Raw genomic sequence first — 20,413 nt, 5'->3', positions numbered from 1 at the left:
TCCAACGCGTTGCGTCTCATCGCAGCTGGAACGCGCATTCCCATTTGTTTTCACTTGTCTTTGACGCAAAATCGCAGACAGCACTTGGCGGTGTGAACGTAGCATTATCCTCACCGAGGCTTCCGCACCAAATTTTAACTGTTGCTGTAACAGTTTTATTTCATTTGAGCGTCGTACCTTTCTTTTCGTCAGTCCCCAATCCAACAGTGTACGGATCCCCTCAGTACTCTAGTCTTTTTTTTAGTGAATTTTCAGAACTTCTATCAGTTATTCATTCTAAATGCAACAGAACTTTAATTACTGGTGTTTTTAACTGACATATTGATGTTATCTTGGACTCAATGTTCAGATAATTTTTAAAATGTTTTGATTTTAAACGGCATTTCACAGACCCGACTCACAACAGACACACCCTGGACCTGGTTCTGACCCGGTCTTTCCATCAGTGTGTGCTGTTGTTGACCTGGCTGTTTGACCATGTCTTTTCTTTTAGCATCACCAGTTTTACCAGAAGGAAGTCCCGGTGAGAACAGTGAGGAGACCTACCTCACTTCTGAAGTGGCTGCAGACTTTATAGAGCTTCTACAGAGCATCCTGCCGTGACTTTACCTGCACCCTGTGATTTTAGCATTAAAAATTGTAACAGTAAACTGAAGTCCAGCCTGGACTCATGTAGCTCCACTTTTAACAAGAACAATCAAATTACAACCCAAACCTGCACGGAGGAAAAATGTGAGAATCAACCAATTGATGAGAAACTACAGGAGTTTTACAAATACAAAATTTACAATAATGCAATTAAACAGGCACAAACTTCAAACCAGCATTGTTGTCACGTGAGTCTGCTGCTGTGTGCCGCACAGAAGTGACCATAAATCGATCAGTTTTCAACTTCTGATCGAGTTCATTATGAACATCATACACAGAGGACACACAGACATGAACGAAGTCATAAACTCTCCAGACAGAGATTTTTATTGAGAGAATTGGTTTAAGGATGTATATTGTACTTGATTTCTATTGATATTATGGTTGTATGATTCTGATCAGCATTATTGTGATATTGTGCTGTTATATCTATTATTATCACATGTTGTTATCACAGTTAGTATAATATTTTTGTTATATTTAAATTTTGTAATTGCTGTTATGACTATTATTGCCATTGATATCTTTTAATCATCACAGTATTGCTGTTTCCATATTAATTATTATATTGTATTTTATTTTGATAACCTAACCTAACCCTGATAACATGTATCAGCCATATAATAGTTAAGACTAAGAGGCATTGTCATAATTTAGTTTTCTTAAAAGCAAAATAAAAGGAATCTTTTGGAAAGTCAAACTTCTTGTTTTTTTAATGCAAAGCACAAACCGAAACCGAACCGAAACCGTAATCCCGAAACCGAGGTACAAACCGAACCGTGGGCTAACTGAACCGTTGCACCCCTAACACACACCAGAGCAGGAACGCTCCCTGTACTGCGTTTACCAGGACAGGTGAGTCTGTTTACCATAACGGGGCTTTTCAGTGTCGTTCCAGGTCATCTCCCAGGTGATTTCATGTTTACGATTTGAGAGAAAACACAACTATTCCACATCAGGAAGAATCAATGTGGAAAAGAAAAGAGAAAATCCTTTTTAAGAAAAACTATAGCCAGAGCTCCCAGTTCCCTCTGCTGTGATGCAGGTGGTAGAAACACACCCACAGCTCGCTGCTGGTCTTCTAACAGCATGCAGACTTCGCTGGATGGATCTCCGGTGGCGAGGAGCCGTCAGGATGATGAAGATGATGAAGTCTTCAGGCTGAATCGGACTGTGGAGCGGAGGTCTTCTGCACATACAGAGACAGGATGCTCTCTGCCTCCTCATACATCTGAGAAACACACACTCAGAACATCAGAATGTTTGTGCTGTTCCAGCCCTGCATGTCTGAACCACAGAGAGGGAGGCTTACAGGGAGGAAGGACACGTCCTGGAAGAGCTCCTGGATGAAGCGGCGTGCAGGCAGGCGGAACTTGCAGTGAGCCAGCAGGTTGGACACTTCTGAATACAAACAGACGTCATCGAACGTGTGGGGGAACTTCTCCTTGATCCTGATCAACAAAACCAGAATGAGCCGACGCGTCCCGGGAGGCTGAGGTGTTCGGGTTCAGGGGTCAGGGTTCAGGGTTCACTCACTTTAACAGGCTGTTCTCGTGGTTTTTGGTCCCGACCGAGGAGCTGAGGTTGACGACAAGTCGAAGCACCTCCTTCCTCAGCGGGACCCGACCGGCTGCAGCGTCCTCCGGGAGGAACTTCACTCCTGCCGACACAAAGAAAAAGACTGAGCGTCAGAACTCTGCTTCTGTCTGAGCCGAGACAGTTAAGGTTTTGGTATTTCCTCAAACACAAACACAGTAACGTCACTGAAAGTCTGCAGCTGAGCTCAAAGCACGCACCCACAACAAGCTCTGCACTGCCAGTGCTGCCCCCCGACCCCTGGGACACGATGTCACTGCACCCCGACACCCCCGAGGGCCCCGCAGCCACCGGGGCCTCCAGCAGGCTCCTGGAAGGAGGAGGGCTCTTCTCCGGCGGCGGGGGGACGTCTGCTCCCTCTGGGGAGGGAGGAGAGAGAGTCCAGGTAGGAGTCATTCAGTACCACACTCCTTCAGGGTTTGGTTAACTCCTGTTCACAGGGAGCCACTGATGAAGACCACCGTGGAGGAAGAGGGCCCACCTTGGCTGCTGCTCTGGAGGTGCAGCTCCAGCACAGACAGAGCAGAACAGTACAGACAGTTGTCGTGTCGGTGCTCCTGGAGTCCGGTCTCATCTGATCCCAGCTGCTGTTCTGCAACGCTGGACTCCAGAAGACCCTGAGAGGGAAGACCGAGGGTCTCACAGCCGACACTGGATCCTACACACACACAGAGACACACACAGCATTGGCATCAGTCAGTACTGACCATGAGTCTGTGCTCATGGTCAATACTGATGTGGGGGTCAGAGGTCAGTGAAGGTCAGTAAATTTGATTTGCTGTTCTTCCCAAACCTGCTGTTGAAATGTGAACTAACAGCAGGACAGGTCGACTCTGCAGGACTCATTCACCCTGCTGCTCAAACACACGGCTCACTGACTGACTCTCACCGTCTGAGCTTCCAGAGGTGATCCCAGCAGGATGCTCCTCAGGAGGAGAGCCAGTCCTCTGGAAATACAGACTCTCTTTAATCTGAAAACACAAGAGACCAACTATTTGAGTCAGGCAGCCAGAGGAGAGTCCCAGAGGGGATGGAGTCAGCTGTGACGCTCTCACCTGGAACATGCTGCTGATGTTAACGGGTAAGGCCAGGCCGATGTAGTCCCGGGAGGAGCTGAAGGCGGCTTTGGACACGATGGAGCGGACAGACGACGAGCGCTGCAGCGTGCTCTGGTTGATCGGGCTGAGCAGCTCTTCTTTGTCCAAAGAGGTAAAACTCAGAGCTTTCAGAAACCTCAAATCAGACATGAGGAAGATTTGATTCCGTGAACCCCAAAACATGTTGCCTCAGTTTCATTTATTGTGTTATGAGATCAGTTAGAAATATATATGCTGAAGCTGAAACGGGTCCGGCTGTAAGGTGAGTCTGTCTGAACTGTACCTCTGTGACGTCCGTCTGGAGGCCAGGCTGCCGGTGCTCATGGTGATCACGTCGGCGAAGAGCAGGTCCGTGGCCGGGGACACCAGGGCCTTGCTGCGGGACAGAGACGGCTGGATGCGCAGCTGCTGCAGCCTCCGCAGGGTGGCGTAGCCCTGAGCGTCCCGCGGACTGGTGCGGCCGCCGTGGAAGCTGGAGGACTTGAGCGTGGCGGAAGGCAGCGCTCGCCTGGAGCCCCAGTGCACGAGGCCGCGGTCCTCCGACCGGCTCAGGGCCCTCACGCCGGGGGACCTGAGGGACTGGGTTCTGCGGGGGGCAGCGCGGGCAGAACCGGGGGAGTCCAGGGACATGGAGCAGGACTTGTGGATGGAGGGCGGAGCTAGGGGTGAGTGTGTGGTGACGGTGAGGCAGTCGGAGGAGGGCAGCGTCTCTCCGGACGGGCTGGAGCTCAGGGAGCCGACGCCGCAGTTCAAGCTGTGGCTGCGCATTTTCACCTGCGCTGCATCTCCCGCAGACTGCTGGGAGTCCTGCTCCGTCTGGACCCCGGACTCCTCCACTCCCCCACCATTCTCCAAACCGCCCCGGTCCTGCAGGCTGCCGCCTGTGAACCGCACAGCAGCATCTCACGTCAGCAGCTCCCCGGCAGCCCTGAGCCGGATCCTGCCGGGTCTTACCGGCGTGCGTGGAGCCGCCGTCGTGGCCGGGCGGGGCGGTGGAGGGCAGCGGGGCGCAGGGTTTGGACGGCGGCTCCAGCTCCTCCGGGACGACGGGCCACAGCGTGTTGAGGCTGTGCCTCACCGCATCCCAGCCGTGCTGCTTCAGCGAGTCGCAGCCCTGCCAGGTCTTACTGATGAGGCCCAGCACATACACACACGTCCTGCACGCACACACACACACACACACACACACACACACACACACACACACACACAGTGGGAGCTTACAGTGACGCCATCCACGGACGTTACAAGACACTTCCTGTGCTGTTCGGATCCCTACCCTCGGACCGACAGGACCTCACAGTGGTGGGCCAGAGACACCAGGTCCGGGATCAGCCCGTCCTCCTGCAGCAGCTTCACCCCCCAGTTTGAGGAGCCGATGTGTCCCTGGACAAAGACGCTGCTGGTGAACAACTGCAAAATGCATTCAGGTCAAACATCTCAGAGGAGTCAAGCAGACAAGCTGACCAAAGCCCAGAGCGCCGCCTTCAGCTGTTTGATCCCCTGCCAGTGCTCCAGGACTGGACTTCGGACCAGGTTGCTGAGACCGGGAACCACGCCCTGCAGGAGAACCAGACAAGCACATCAACAGTAGATGAGTTCAGAGCAGCAAGCATGAAGACTCATGAAGCATGAAGACTCACGCTGACCCTCTGCAGGCCTGCAGGGAGCACAACTCCTCTACAGCAGGGGTCATAGACCGTTCTGGACCTGAGCTTCTTCCACCCACGTTTACACACATTTCTGATTTATAGTTCTTGTGTTCAAAAGACCGACCTGCGTTTGAAGCAGCTGGCAGCCGCTCTTCTCCTGGACCAGCTGGCCGTACAGGTGGACAGGCAGGTAGACGCTGGGCCTCTGGAGCCTGAAACAGCAATGGGGGGGGGGAGAACCACATCTCAATAAGAACTGGTCCTAGTCTGAACACTTCTGAGTGGAGAAGCGCTGGGCCTCCGCCATGTGGCGAGCGCTGGGCGCAGGCCGTCACCTCTGGCTGCAGCGGTGGAGGGAGCCGTCGCCACCGGCAGGCTGGCGGTTTGTGGTGAGGGCCTCGTTCAGTTGGCCCTCTATCAAATCCACATATCTCAGGTTGTACCCCTGCAGGGACACACGGCGGCGTCAGAGGGTTCGCTTCACGGGAGGAGAGAGGGAAGTCACGTTTGTACCTGCTGCCATTCCTCCAGCTGCTTCTTGATGTATCCTCTCTCGCTCAGATAGGACAGTCCCTTCGGAATAGATGCAAACCTGGAGACGGAGCAAACCAGGAGAGATCACAGCGCAGCTCCAGGGATTCTGAGTTATTTTAAGCTGAAAACATCTAAATACACTCTGAACCCCGCTCCCAGACACAAACCGAGTCTGAACGCAGTACCTGAGCTGCAGCAGCATCCCCTTGTCCCCCAGGTGAGTGAGCGCAGGTCTGATCTCAGTCAGGGCGTGGAGGTTGGTCTGAAGCAAACACAGAGCTCAGCTCGGCCCACGTGACGCCAGGCGCCTCCTTCAGGCCGTGGCTGCAGCCTCACCTTGTCCTCGCAGGCCTCGTCCAGGATGTCCAGCGCCTCCATGGAGACCGCTCTGCTGCGGTCGTGGAGCTGCGTGACCAGCAGCTCCATGCCCCAGTTGGTGAAGAACTCCACCCCGGCACGGAGCAGCACCCGCAGGTGTTGGGTAGCGTACAGCCTGCAGGTCTGCGTTCAGCCCAGGAGACGCAAGAGTGAGAACCAACAGCTCAGCACTTGACGTCCAAACGGAAGATCTCACACATCACTATGCTCAACTAGAGATGGAGTGCATGAACTTCCTGATGCACTAACTGTGTGTTCTCAGTCTGAGTGTGTATGACCGCTATCAGTGTCGTTTTCCAGTGGAGACTCGGAGCAGTGTGTGTTCTCACATCGGAGGCAGCCGTGAGGATTTTGGACAGAACGATGCGAGCCAGGCCGTCTCGGCTGTAGTCCAGCGTGGAGACGCTCAGCTTCAGCAGCTGCTCCTGATTCCTCACGCTGCACAGTCTCAACAGGCTGACAGGAGAAACACAAGAGGTCAGAGTCACACCTGACCTTTCCTCCATCTGAGGAAGCTTTTAGAGAAATACTTGTTTTTCTTCGCCATCAGTCGGGTTCTCTTGTGGATTTCGTGATGTTTGGTGCCGTGACATGAACACACAGGTCTCATGCAGGTGCAGGCCCTCACCACTGGAAGACGCTGCACTTCTCCAGCACCTTGATGCCGTTGGGGTGGGCCGACAGCGTGCCCAGCAGCAGGAAGTACTTCTGGCTGAGTGTGGCCAGCAGTCGGCTGCGCTCGGCCCTGAGGCCGGCGGGCGAGAAGAGGCACACCACCACGTCCCTCACCAGGTCCTCCAAGTACACCTGACCGTCCTGACCAAGACGGAGAGACGGACGGGAGTGAGGGGGACCGAGATTCACACAGTCCACCTTCTGAAGGTGCTTCATCCTGTCAGCTCTGAGGCAGGGCGGAGCTCAGGAACCGTTCCCTCTAACCTCTTCAGACGCCAACAGGAAGTCCATGAAGTGACAGCCCACCATCGTGAGCTGCTTGGCTTTGGGATGCTTCAGCTCCAGGTGGCCGTACAGCACACTGCTGGGCTTGTAGAAGGAGAGCAGCCTCTGTACAAACCTGCACACCACAAGGCCAACATGAGCCCAACGAGGCGTTTATCAGCGCTGTGAAAGGCGAATGAGGCCGAGTGAGAGGAGGAAGACTCACTTGTGCATCTGTTCGTCTTTACTGCCGCGGAGGCTAATATTTGGCCACTAGAGACGAGATACAGACGAGATTGAATGAATGAGCCTCATTTCTGGTACAAAACACAGCTTCAACATCATTCTGCATCAAACTTACAGACACATTTGAAAAGGAGCGAGTACAAGCAGAGAAGTGTGATCGCGATGAGGTTTTTACAAATGTACAGGAACGCAGCTCATCGAGTCAAACTGGACGGAATGATTAATCAGAATAGCTTCGCACAGCCACATATGTGACTGATCAGTGTTGAAGCTGGATGTTTTCGACCTTTAAGACGGTCTCGATGAGGTCCCAGTTCCATTCCAGGCTGTCTTTATGGCTGAGGACGTGGCTGTCTCTCATGATGCTCATCAGAGTGTCTTCAGTGTCCTGGAGGAGACAGAAACTCTTTCACATTGCAGGACTGACTTATACTCTGGCACAGAGACCCTAAACTTGGACTTGACGTGACCCCTTCTTGTCATGTCCAGTTATCATATAATGACAGTTTTTTTCAAAATCCAAAGTATAATAAATTTGTCATTTCTATGTTTCATGACTTCATTACAAGATTAAACAAAGTCGGTGTCGTGACTCCCGTCATCAGTCACATGGAGGTTCAAGGCTCCATGTGGAAACCCCCCCCCCCCCCCCCCCCCCCCCCACAACGCCTCCACCCCTCCTCCGTTTACAGTTGGAAGAACTGAATTTCAAAAATGACCAAGTGGTTAACAATAAACAGATAGCTGAATGCAGGTTTTGCAATTCGACGATCACAGACGGTCATGGAACTACTTCAAACTTCAACAAAAGGTTAAGTACAGGTAAGGGCCTGTTGTTGCCATTGTTAGCATTTGACTAGCAAGTGAGCTAATCCTGAGGACACTCTGCTTCTAGTCCAGTCTCATAAAATCCTGAATCATTGTCTAACGTTGGCACACTGTTGACAGTGACTGGCAGCTTGAGCTTAGCTCATGTTTTTGCCATAGGCTAGTCAGGCTAGCTAGTCGTTTGTCTGTGCCCCAACTGCCCACTGTCCTTGACTAGGATTCAAAATTATTCTTAGAAAACTGGAAAAAGAACTGGTCCAATGGAGAGCTAGAATATGAAATGATGAATAATTTGTTTCAGTTTTGGTTTTGAATGACACAGCAGGTGCTAATGGTTCTTGAGTTTTTTTTTGTTGAGGTCCTATTTTGGGGCTTAAGTTTAAAGTAACGTGACTAAAATATAAATTACCCTGGTATTTGATTAAAACGTGAAGCTGTGAGCACACCTTGAGAAATGAGTTGTCTCTGTGGGATCTGGAGAGGGGGTTCCCGCAGGCCTGGGACTGTCCCGATGTGCGCAGGATGTGGTCCAGGTACAGACTGCTCGCTCGCACTCCTCGCTTCTTCCTCTCGTGGAAACGCTTCAGGCGGTTGACGGCGGTGCCCGCTCGTCTGAAAGAAGCCTCCGTGTGAGTCGCCGGACGGTAACGCCGCGGCCTCCCGCCAAACCTCCCGCACTCACAGTCGCTTCTCGGACGGGCCGTCGAAGGAGGCGGCCATGTTGATGAGGCTGGGTAAGCAGTGCAGGTGGTGGCTGTGGCTGTGAGGGAGGAGTGTGTTGGCCTGCAGGAGGAGGAAAGTCCTGCTTTCAAGCCGAACTGGCACCAGAGTGGCGTGTGTGTGTGTGTGTGTGTGGACGACGGGAGGAGGGTACCATGTGCAGGAGCTCCCCCACCAGGATGGTGGCCTGGATGGACACCACGTCCGTACTGCAGGTGATCACCTCCACCAGACTCTGCGGAGTCACAGTCAGCGTCACAAAGAGGCGGAAGATGGGGAAACTCTCCTGGATGGTCGCTGTACCTCCAGCAAGCCGCTCTTGATGAAGGCGGAGAGCACGAAAGCCAGGTAGTTGTTCACCAGGTTGGGCCTGGAACAGAAGCCGGGCAGTAAAACCTCTGAGCACAGATCAGAAACAGGACATATCAGAGCCTCGGGCCCGGTTTCACCTCGAGCTGGATCGGTGAGGAAGAATTGATTTGGCTTCAGAAGCCACGAATCCATGAGACAACCTCCAGCTGTCCTGAAACCTGTTGGGGTCTGAGCAGACGGCAGTCTGGACTGAGCTCCAGTCAGTGGGAGAAAAAATAACCCGTCACCGAGGCCACTGGGGTCCACCAACCGATACTCATCAGGGCTTCGCTGAAGTCTGCTGTCGCTGAGGGCGGAGCCAGCAGGAAGACCTCGAACAGCACCTCCAGCAGAGCCTTCTGAGGACGACAAGGCCGAGAAACGGGACGCGTTATCGTTTATGCTTCTGATCATCACGGCTGAAAATGTAAAGAGCAGCTGCTGCTGTTCGTGTCGCGTCGGCGTGTCAGCTGAAACATCCTCAGACCTCTCTCCTCACACTGTGAGAGACGACAGCAAAACACTGACCTGCACCTCCATGTTCGGGATGCAGAACAAGCCAATCAGGGACTGGATCCCAGAGTTTCCTGTCTTACAGAGGCTGATGATGCCTGTGAGGTGATCAGACACAGAGGACACTTTGGATATTTGTGTACAAAATAAATAATCTAATTACCCATTCACTGCTGGTTTCTGACGGTCCAACACTCCAAACAGTCAATAGCTATGAAGGATTTCCCACAGGTGTAAATGAAATCCATGACTTCAGAGCACCACTGTGAACCGACTCATTTACCTGACCAGGACCGAAAAGACGCCACGATGGACATTTTACTGGCCGTGAAGCGAGCCTCCCTGTCCTCCCTGCGGGACACACATTCAGATTACTGTCGGTGTTGGATCCAGCTGCCCCGGACCCTGCCGCTCTCACACAGTGCTGGACTCACTGGAGCTGGCCCTCTGCGAGCTCCGGGGTGTGTCTGTAGTGGAAGTCTGTGTACGGAGCCAGGATTTGCTGCGAAACAGTAGATGGATGAGAGTCGAAGTCCACACACACACTCACACACACACACACACACACACATGCTGGATGTGTGATGGAGGAGTGCCGACACCTCCAGCCCGACGTCGGAGCGGATGTACTGCCTGGTGTGCGGGTGGTTGAGGAGGTGCAGGATGGTGGTGATGAGCGCCTCATTGATGCGGCTCAGCTGACAGTCGGTCACGCTCTTCAGCACGGTGCTGAGGCCGCCTCGCCGCGCCGCCGCCACCGGGTTCTTCACGGCTGGGGAATAAAGGGCCCACACAGAGGTCTGCCAACGCCGCTGACCTCACACTCCGCCTCTGTCTGAGCGTGTGTGTGTGTGTGTGTGTTTCTACGCACACAGCTCGCAGATGATGGCGGTGCAGGCCCGGGCCAGACGGTCCCGCTGCTGCAGCCCGTCGTTGCCCACGGCGATCAGGGAGTTGGTGATGGAGGAGGGGAAGAGCAGCGCGTTGACGCTGAGCATCTGGACAGGCAGCAGATCCACAGCACTCAGGTCTCAGCCACACAGGCAGCGCAACACCGTTTTCACTCCAAACATTTTATCACCCTGAAGCCTGTCGCAGAGCAGGACGTGTTCCGCTCCAGAGAGAAGCGGTGGCCGTCCGACCTCTCAGTTCGGTCCTAACGAGAGCTAGCTCAGGCGAGGAAACATCCAGACCTTCACTGTCTTCTTGAAGACGTTAGTAACATGAAGATTTACGCTGTCAAAAGTCAAAACCGGGAAAAAGAGAGACCGGCCTTGTGTCTCACCAGGTCTCTGACAGCTGTGGAAAAAGGTGGTCAGAAAGGTTTACCAGGAGACAAGGACCACATTCAGAGACTCCTGAAGACCTGCAGCCATCAGGTACAAAAACAACAAGTCAGACCACTTCAGTCTGTGGTCTTAGTAGTCTCAGGGCTCCTGTGGGATCCGTGGTGTTCTCTCCCAGCTGAGAGCTTCTCAGGCTCAAATCAATGTCTCCATGTTGAGTGATGGAGTGTTGATCACTGGTTTGAGCTGTGTTTAAACTGCTCTGGAGACTATATCGAGGCAGAGATCTTTAAATGTTCTTGATCTTCTATTAGAAATGGTGGTCTCTATATGTAATGTTTCATAACTACGAGTCATTGATTATTGTTTCTCTTATAGTCCACATACTCTCTGCTTATACATGAAATGTATGTAGATACAAGAAACTGTCCTCTCTCCTTCTCTTTCTGTTCCCTCACCCCAACCGGAATAGCAGAAAGCCTCCAAATGATGAAAGAAAAGAGTGTGAGCAGCAGATCTCACCTTGCGAGCCAGCCTGAGAGCCTGCGTCCGCTCCACTTCATTATTCTGCTGGATGTCTATGCACCTGCATCAGCATCCAGAGGACGACGGGGAAACAGTGATTACAACTCGATCCGGTTTAACGGGGGCATTGTGGGTAGCAGCTCCTCACAACGCGCCTCACCGTGCGATCAGGTAGTCCACCTGCAGCAGGAGCAGCTTCTCCAGCACGCCGCCGTCCCTGGTCAGGTGGCGCAGGGCTCGGAGTCCGGCGGCCCGGACCTCCTTGGCCTCGTTCAGCAGGGCCAGCCGGAGACTTGGGAGAAGCAGAGGAGTGAGAACTCTGCAGGGGGGCAGCTGCAGGCGAGGCGTCCGCAGACTCACCAGATGATGATCTCCTCCAAGCTGAAGCCGAGCCGGTCCTCGGATACGCCGACATGGCGGAGGAGCTGGAGGGAGGAGGGAGGGAAACGCTGAAGCCACCGGCTCCACCTTCACTCCCACAGCAGTCACACACACTTTGCCTCAAGCCAAGCGGGAAGTCTGTCTTGACATTCTGTATTTTCACAATAAGTTGCTGTTGCAGATGAAGTCATTGGCATCTGCTCAGAGATGCTTCAGAGATCGCCTAATAGAGAACATTAGCACCCACAATGCACCAGTTTGACCTCCTTGGCAGCAGCATGACCACAGCGACCTGTGACCTCGACCTTTCTCCGACTGAGCCTCGTTTGGACCGACCTTGACGAAGTTGTTGAGGTGCGCCAGCTTGAGCACGTTGGGGATTCCCTGCTGCTTGGCCACATTCTGGAGGATTTCCCGGACGTTCTCTGCAGGATCTGGAAACAACGTTCCAGAGAGGCGAGTGAGACTCTTCCTCACAGCGTCGCCTGCAGCCACGTTTCCGAAGACGCCTCATTACCGAGTGTCACCATAATAACGTGGAACAAAAACACTCGGGAGGTAAATACAGGCGGACGAGTCCGCCTGGGGGCCGGCTGAAGTCCCTCCAGCCTGGGTCTGACACACATTTCACAACTTTTTGTACCAGTTTGAACGGAGGAGAGGCTTAGAGGCTGATGACATGAGAAACTGGTGAATGTGGAACATCGGACGCTCCTCTCGGCACGCCGAGCTCCTGAATGGCCGACGGGTCGCTGTTTATACCAAACTTCAGACACGCCGGTGAGACTGGACTTCCCCGCTCACGTTTCACTGACCCTCACTGCGCCGCCTGTTGTGTTGACAGCGGCCTGTTTGCAGTGTAAACTTCACTTCGCTCAGCTCCCCACTGACCTACAGCCACATTTACATCTCTGATTGTAGTTTTATAGAAGACCCTGCTGCCAAGGTTGATTTATTATTCCACATATACTGAAATGAGACTGAAAAGGAGGAAACGGTGGAGGACTGTTCTCCTGCTGCCATGCTCAGACCGCTGTGGCCCTGGAGAAATGAAGCTGCTGTGACATTAAAGCTCTCAGGATTACTTTCCCTCAGTAGGTGACGGTCGTTTCGAGGCTGTCAGCAGGAGTGAAGCTGCACATCCCTGCTCTCCACACACTCTGGAAAGCTTCACACCCTGCAGTTCTATAGTGGAAACTCATACATTATAAAAACAAAAAAAAAAAAAAACTATATTTAAATCATAAATAAAACTGTCTCAGTTTTCAACTGAATATAAGGCTTATTGTATTTTAGTCTCTTTTTTTTCAGATTTGTAAATCCTTCATAGACACAGCAGGAGAGGGCTGATGGTTAATACGCCACATAAAGTTGCAGGTTTGATTCCTCATCTGCCCACGTATTGAGATCTCAAAGGAGGAACTCTTTTAAGTTGCTCATAATAAATTATCTGAATGATTGGACTCTTTATATTGCTTCTCAATGAATTGTGGTTTAGTGGAGAAGTCAAAGATAACATTTATAAAGTGTATCCTTGGTGGGATTCGAACTCGCGACCTTCACTCACATTAGACCGAAGTTCAGATCCTGTTAAATCCGAACTGAATGGGACTTCTTAAAGAGCAGCAGCAGGACCCGGAGCCGGTCTTACCTCTGCTCACGTCCAGCGGGACGCTCTCCTCTCCGCTGTCGCCTGTCGGGACCAAGACCGGGGGGGTCAGCAGGGTCCTCACCGGGTCCCGGGGCCCCTGACCCCCACAGACCCGCTGAGACTCACCTCGAGTCCGGCCGCTGCGGAGGCTCCTCACCGCCATCCTCTGCTGCAGGGTTGCCAGGTCGGACTGACAGCTTCCAGCATAAAGTCCGCCCAACCCTGTGGAGACCAAAACACTGGCCCTCAGGAGGCGCGTGGGCTCCGGGCCTCTCTCCTCCGGGCCTCCGCGACCTCTGCTGCTACTGAACTGATCTCACAAACAAAATATACTCAAACTCCAAAATATCACTGCAAACCTGACATTACTAGGCAAAAACTGACAAAAATAAAACCCAACACTGCCCCCAAGGGCCCAGAGCAGAGAAGTGCAGACAGACGCAGCACAGTAAGAACAGCTTTATTCATTCTGAGGCTGTTCCTCTCACATCACAGCGGAGTGAAAAAGGCTCGTTTGATTTCAATCTAAAGCGCTGACCAGTTCCAGTTAACTGTGCTGTCAGTATGACCTCTGCAGCCGTCAGCCTGTCCTCACCGCAGCAAGACGCCCCCTGCTGACCTCCAGTCAAAGAAAGCACCAACGACACACATGCCTTTGGAAAAGGACCGGGTTTTATTTACAGAGATGCCATCAGAATTACAATACAAATGATTTATAGAGCGAGTCTCCGCAGAGGGACGATTCATTCAGGGCTCAAGGACGACATCTGGAGGCTGGCTGTGTGTGTGTGTGTGTGTGTGTGAGAGAGTGTGAGAGTGTGTGTGTGGTTGCTTTGGCAGAAGGAAAGTCCTTGGATGTATGGGCAGCCTCTTCCTCTTCCTCTTCCTCAGTGACTCTCACCTCTCTTCCCTGAGATCTGCGTGACGAAAACACACACACAAACACACACACATTACATTTTGTCAGTGAAGCAAACCGGACCCCCGGGAGGAGGAGGACTGCAGCCAGGAGCCTCGTACCCGTTTGAAGTCGTTCATGTTGGTGGCCTGTACCGGAGTGCCGATAAACGTCAGGTAGTTGATTTTCGTCGTTTCCTCGTCTGCTTGATTCGACTTGATGAACAACTGGAGAGGAAACACGCATCAGACACACGCTCCAACTCCTGAAACCTCCTCCAGCGGCGTGGGGCCCGGGCTCTCACCGTGACGCTCTGAACGTTCTGGAACTTGACGTAGCGCAGGGCGACGGAGCCGTCCTCCTTGTAGTCCTCCTCCGACAGCTCCAGGCTCTGGGTGGCTTCGCTGCGCTCGGCGTCGTCGAAGCCCATCGACCGCGGCAGGTTGATGAACACCTTCACCTCCTTCGGCGCCTGGGCTGGAGGGGACGGGGGGACAGGGGGGACGGGAGGGACGGACGTCAGGACCGGTCTCACTGTGTCGACCTCAGACAAAACCAAGAGAACTCACCGAAGTCTGAACACTGGAGCTTCATGGAGAAGAGCTTCACCGGCTGGTTGAAGGCCATCGTTATCAACAGCTGGACACACACACACACACACACACACACACACACACACACACACACACACACACACACACACACACACACACACACACACACACACACACACACACACACACACACACACATTAAGTAACACCCCCACAGGGAAAACACTTGAGAAGACGTCTCAGACGCTCGGGACCTGTTCATCGCAGTCCGACTCCAGGTAGGAAGAGTCTTTGATTAAACAGTTGTCGAAGCCGCAGTCGTCGCTCTCGTTCAGGCACTCACAGCCGGCTTTGTTGACGAAAGGCATGAGGTCCATCTGGGAACGACACGGCGAGTCACACCGATTTATATCTCAAATGTCAACTTTGACTTTTGTCAACTGAGAAACATCCAACAGGATGTTTCTCAGTCTGCTCCCGGCTGAAAGTCGGCGGCGTCGGAGCGCCACTCACATATCCTTTAGGAATGTCCGAGTCCTCGCTGTTCCCGGGGTCGTTCTCTGTGTGCTGCTTGATCTTCTCCTCCAGCCCCGCCGGGTCCCCGCCCTGGTACTGATCCACCCGGACCCGGTTCCTGAAGAACAGGAAGGTGGGCGTGGCTGTGATGTTGTGGGCTGCTGCTGTTGCCTGAAGACAAGCCGATAAACGAGAATGGATTTGTTTTTTTTTTTGTGTGTGTTTTCCAGGACTGTTCCACACTAACAGAAACAGGAGAGAAGAGTTGATCCACCCTGAGACGTACCTGACAGACGTGAACGTCCACCTCCAGGCAGACCACCTGTGGGTACTTGTTGCTGAGCATGTTGAACACGGGAGCTATTCTGACGCAGGGGCCACACCTGAGGAGGCAGAGGGGCCACAGTGAGCGTCAAGCATCAGCTGATCTCAGATCAGCAGATTCAGAACACAGAATACCAGATCACCGTTTATATAAAACTGCTCTTTGATTTTTAACTGAAGACTGGAATTCAGGAATTTTAAAACATGCACTGAAAGATCTTGATTTTTTTTTGTCTTTATAATGATTTTTGATGCTCACGCGCAGAAAAAAAAACACTGATTATTGGATCATTTTTGGCTCCTTATGATAGAAAGCATCAACACTGAAACCAAGAATTTGACTGACTTATAAAGGATTTACAACTACGGCGATGTTGAGGTACATATCTTGGAATTGTAAACACTCAGACTTTTATGTTCATCACCAATATGAAAAAAGAAACACGCTTGTGTCTCATTAATCAAGGTTATTGACAGTTTGAGAACAAATCTGTTGGTTTTAAGCTTTCTGGCAGGTGTACAGTATGCAGGTTCAAAGACAGGAATGACAGCGCTCAGATGGTGTGTGTGTGTGTGTGTGAGTGTGTGTGTGTGTGTGTGTGTGTGTGTGTCCTCTGGCTGGGATGCAGATCAGATGACAGCAGTAGAAACTTTGAGAGTGGATTTCATCACTGAGGCGATATGAGCTGGAGTCTGCTGAAAGCTTCACGGCCCAGCTGAGAGTAAACATCTGAATTACATCCTTGACAGCAATTCACCAGCAAAGACAACATATAGTAATGTTATATTAATCTTATAAAACTGGTAATAACTAGTAGTTTGCAGTTTTCAGACCTGCAGTTTGAGGAACTTGATGTTTCATCTGTTAGATTATTGATTACATATTTAAATAGTATTAATGTTGACCACGTTATTGATGACAGTCTGTTCCTTTAAATGACTAACAGACTTTAACCTTTAGATCAGTGACTGTAAATACATTAGTTACAGTAAAAACGGCGAATTACTTTAGTTACCGTGAATGCTTTAGATAATGTAGATCCTCCCAGTTCTGTGCTCCACTGACAGTTAAATAGTGCTAAGTCATTGTAAGCAGCGCAGCTAGTTAGCTCCCGCATGCTAACGGAAGCATGCTAGCCTGGAGGAAGCTCGTTATTCCAGCATAGGGTCCCGTTTCGGACAGAATTACAGACTCGGTTCTGGTCGTTTTACAGCTTGTCCTGGCGGTTTTCCACTCTGAAGCTGGATAAAGACCGGTGACAGCCCGCGGAGCCTCGAGGCCTCGCCGCCGGTTCGCTCAGCTTACCCGGCCATTGTGAACTTCACCACGGCGAGCCTGGAGCCGGCGGCCGCCAGCTCCGGAGTGAAGTCCGGGTCGCTGCCGATCACTTTTACTCCCACCATGGCGAAGCGTTCGGCGGCTGAGTGAGCTGGTGACCCGGGTGGAAGAAAACTTGGGGACCCGAACAAACCCGAAAAACCCAAAGAGTTTCTTGTTTTTAGCTTCGTGTCAGTGTTTAGCGGTTCCGAGTCACTACAGCGAACTAGTCAAGCGCTGCAGTACTCCTGATTGGCCAATGCGAACCGGAGGAGGCGGGGTTTACAACCAGGAAGAGCTGGGAGGCTCCTGATTGGTCGATACACCGCAGAGTAGGCGGAGTTTACAACAGTGAAAGGCTTAAGGACTCCTGATTGGTCAACAGTAACCGGAAAAGGCAGAGTTTAAAACTGTGACGTAATACAAGATACGAACTCCTGATTGGCCAATATAAACCGAAGGAAATAGGGGTTTGTTTCTTCCTCTGTAACAGAGTTACCGCCCCCTAGTGGCGACAGCACGACATTACAAACAATAAAGCCATGTGGGGTCCGGAGTTTTTACACCTGTAATGTCAGTTTTTTAAAACACATCAAAGTTCAAATTGTAATTCATTTAAAATACTTTATATAGATTTTTTTTATTAATATCAATTTTGGGGCGGTTACTCAAAAAAGTAATTAGTTACTAGCTACTCATTACTTCGTAAATTTCAATGACATTACCAGTTACTGTTTTTGAAAAGAAATTTCACAATTTATTACTTTACTGTTTGCTATTTCATGTGTAGTTTTTTTTTTAAATTGTATTCACACAAACAGAATATTTACATATGGAAGATTTATGCAAGGCACACATAAAAAAAACAACTTCTGCAATATAAAAAGTGCAAAAAGTGAGAACATTTGCCAGGGAGTGAGAGAGAGAAGTATGCAGTAGTACACACCAAATAACAGAGAGAATAAAAAAGATCATTTTCATAATATGTTATATTGGGAACCGATCTAAAGACATTTCACAGCTTTCTGATTTTTAGAGAAAGGTAGAATTAAGATAATATTTGACCTCCAAAATAAAAGTCAAAAATAGGGATTTTCTTTATAAAAATCTGGTTTTGTGAATTCGAAATTTTGCTAAAAAAGTAGCAGGTTAATTAAGAATTCCTTTGAATTTTTATATTCACACTGCCTGATTCAAACATTTTTTAGATAACTCCTGCAGGGGTAAAATCTATGAGGAATTCTGAAGGATACTTCTTTTTCCAACTTGAAGAAGTAGCAGTAAAACTGATGAATGCAGTTCATTTTCAAGGTGTTGGTAAGCCATGAAAGGGAAAGTGTTTAGATCACCACATTCAGAAAAAAAATAATTGAAGAAGATTTTTTGATTTCTTTATTAAGATGAGAGATCTCTAACAAGCCAAGGATTCAGCTTCTTTTGAGTCTTTTTGATTGTTATAATAAAGCTCTCTGAACATGTGTCATGGTGGTTCTTTGTGAAGATTAACCTCAGTTTGAACTGGAATATTCATCATTTCACTTTCAGAGCAGTTCTTCATCAGCATAAGTTCATATATTTTTTGAAATTCAAAAGACTGATCTTGAGATCTTGAGATTGGAAAATGAATATTTTGCTCAATCGTGTCAAAGGCTTTGTAAAAGTCTAAAAATAAAATGAAGCCATCATCATCAACAAGTTCAAAACAAGTCTAATATTGTTTTTAATAAGTCTGTTCTTCACAAAGCCTGATTGTGTCTCATCGATAATCGAGTTAAGACTAGTTTTATTCTATCAGCAAGAACTGCAGCCAGGATTTTGTGATGATCACTGAGGAGACAAACTGGATCCCAATAAGTAATGAATCTTTATCTAATGAGTTAAACCTGAGTGAGAGTAGGGGGAAGGGCTTCTCTTTCACTGCTTTCAGAAAACAGTTCTCACAGAGCAGGGCTGAACTCGAGGAAAGGCTTTATAGGATTCAGAAACGAGGCCATCAACCCTGGAAAGTTCTGTTATTTCTGAAGCGAGATAGCTTCTGAGACTTCTTGCAGTTTGAACTCAAAGATGGATTAACAGTGAAAGAGTTTAAAAAGGCTTCATTGTTACAGAGATTCAAACAAAATAATATATGAACAAATAGAAGGAAAGTAAGGAGCTTCTCATCATATGATCATTTCATTAATTTTCACTTTGTTGACTGTATTATTGGAAGAATTATGCTTTTTAAAGGACAAGCCTTTGCTGCATGAACAATGGAAGCAATGGAAATTCTTCCAAAACAAGTTGCAGCTAAAACACACAAACAATCCTGGCTGTAGACTGCTGGTTTCAGTCCAGACCAGTCGACCCCAGATGGAAAGAAGTGGATTTTAAGAGAGTGAGCTCTTTATTGTTCCTAGTGGGCATCTGGCAGGTTCAGAGTTTGAACATTAGTGTGAAGTTTTGTTTATAGATCACAGCGGCAGTGGCCCCGGCCGAGCTCTCTGGGCCTCCTCTTCTGTGTCATGCTGCTCGATGAAGTTCAGTATAAAGTCTGTTTTTATGAATCCAGACAACAGTCGGGTTTCAGGAGTCTGGCTTTTTGAAAGAGTAAAGAGTAACTTTGATTCCTGGAGTAGTTTTAACATCTCAGACTATTTTCCAGACTCCAGGTGAGGGGTAAAGAAAGAAGGTATTAAATCCAAAAGATCCAAAAGTCCAGGTGGAGATCAAGGACTGCAAATCAGGTTTAAAAAAATTATGTGAGAAGTTTTACTTCCATGGAATTTTGGTGAAAAATATCTCTTGTCACACAAAGTAAACACTCCAGCTAACTGCTGGAATCAATTAATCAATAATTCTGTTTGATTTGACTCATAAAATCCATTCCTGTTTGAGAGAATAAAAACAAATCAAATTTCTTTCTCTTTCATTATTCAAAATTTTCGTTGTGATTTATGTGTAGATTAGTGCACGTGTTAATTTGATGATTTAACAATGACTTTGATTTAAAAAAAAAGTGATTTCAGCTGTTTCTAATTGAGTTGAGAAGCTTTTTCTGTTGTCTGGAAACTGTCAGTCAGATATGGAAACCTTACGTTTGCAGATGAATAGATGGGTGTGTTTTTGGCACAATGTGTTTTCAGGTGAAAATAGTTAAATATTTTTCCTGCTTTTTTTGTTGAACTGAGTCTAAAGGAGGCGGACGGTGAGACGAAGGTTAAAACTGTTATTCACATTACAAATGTTCAGAACACGGATGTTTAGAGCACAATAATCCACATTCAACCCTCCATCTGCTTTAATTAGGAATTCAATTACACACCTCCACCTGGCGGGCACGTGACCAGAGGCGCGCGCTTCCGCTGACTGACACCCGAGCTTTTTACGCAGCGGCCGCCCGTCGCTGTTTGGAGCGCGGGACACGTCGGACCGGTCCTGCGGGTTGTTGGTGCGGGCTGCTGCGGGGCGGAGGAGGC

General features: G+C 49.8%; 2 protein-coding genes across 2 annotated transcripts; both read right to left on the bottom strand.

Annotated features, from left to right (window-relative positions):
• Positions 1–942: 942 nt before the first annotated feature.
• Positions 943–13,607, bottom strand: LOC115383307 (rapamycin-insensitive companion of mTOR-like). Its single transcript, XM_030085464.1, has 38 exons — positions 13,472–13,607; positions 13,346–13,387; positions 12,031–12,128; positions 11,674–11,738; positions 11,474–11,605; positions 11,311–11,374; positions 10,374–10,500; positions 10,105–10,274; positions 9,937–10,004; positions 9,786–9,853; positions 9,518–9,600; positions 9,261–9,348; positions 9,088–9,178; positions 8,942–9,008; positions 8,793–8,873; positions 8,601–8,701; positions 8,365–8,530; positions 7,377–7,478; positions 7,071–7,117; positions 6,845–6,980; positions 6,534–6,721; positions 6,235–6,361; positions 5,864–6,028; positions 5,713–5,789; positions 5,507–5,585; positions 5,329–5,438; positions 5,118–5,205; positions 4,809–4,901; positions 4,621–4,727; positions 4,296–4,498; positions 3,625–4,222; positions 3,300–3,477; positions 3,134–3,215; positions 2,726–2,902; positions 2,445–2,603; positions 2,185–2,308; positions 1,961–2,099; positions 943–1,879 (listed from the first exon to the last, which is right to left on the bottom strand). The coding sequence occupies exons 1-38, from the start codon at positions 13,506–13,508 to the stop codon at positions 1,805–1,807; spliced, it is 4,602 nt and encodes a 1,533-aa protein (XP_029941324.1). The 5' UTR covers positions 13,509–13,607; the 3' UTR covers positions 943–1,804.
• A 388-nt stretch (positions 13,608–13,995) lies between these two features.
• On the bottom strand, positions 13,996–17,183 carry txnl1 (thioredoxin-like 1). Its single transcript, XM_030084774.1, has 8 exons — positions 16,944–17,183; positions 15,600–15,696; positions 15,311–15,484; positions 15,052–15,174; positions 14,813–14,882; positions 14,548–14,720; positions 14,366–14,470; positions 13,996–14,262 (listed from the first exon to the last, which is right to left on the bottom strand). The coding sequence occupies exons 1-8, from the start codon at positions 17,039–17,041 to the stop codon at positions 14,233–14,235; spliced, it is 870 nt and encodes a 289-aa protein (XP_029940634.1). The 5' UTR covers positions 17,042–17,183; the 3' UTR covers positions 13,996–14,232.
• Between the last annotated feature and the right edge of the window lie 3,230 nt (positions 17,184–20,413).

Source organism: Salarias fasciatus, assembly GCF_902148845.1.
Source record: "Salarias fasciatus chromosome 7 unlocalized genomic scaffold, fSalaFa1.1 super_scaffold_4, whole genome shotgun sequence".
Classification (NCBI taxonomy): domain Eukaryota; kingdom Metazoa; phylum Chordata; class Actinopteri; order Blenniiformes; family Blenniidae; genus Salarias; species Salarias fasciatus.
This window is presented reverse-complemented; position numbering and strand designations above follow the sequence as displayed.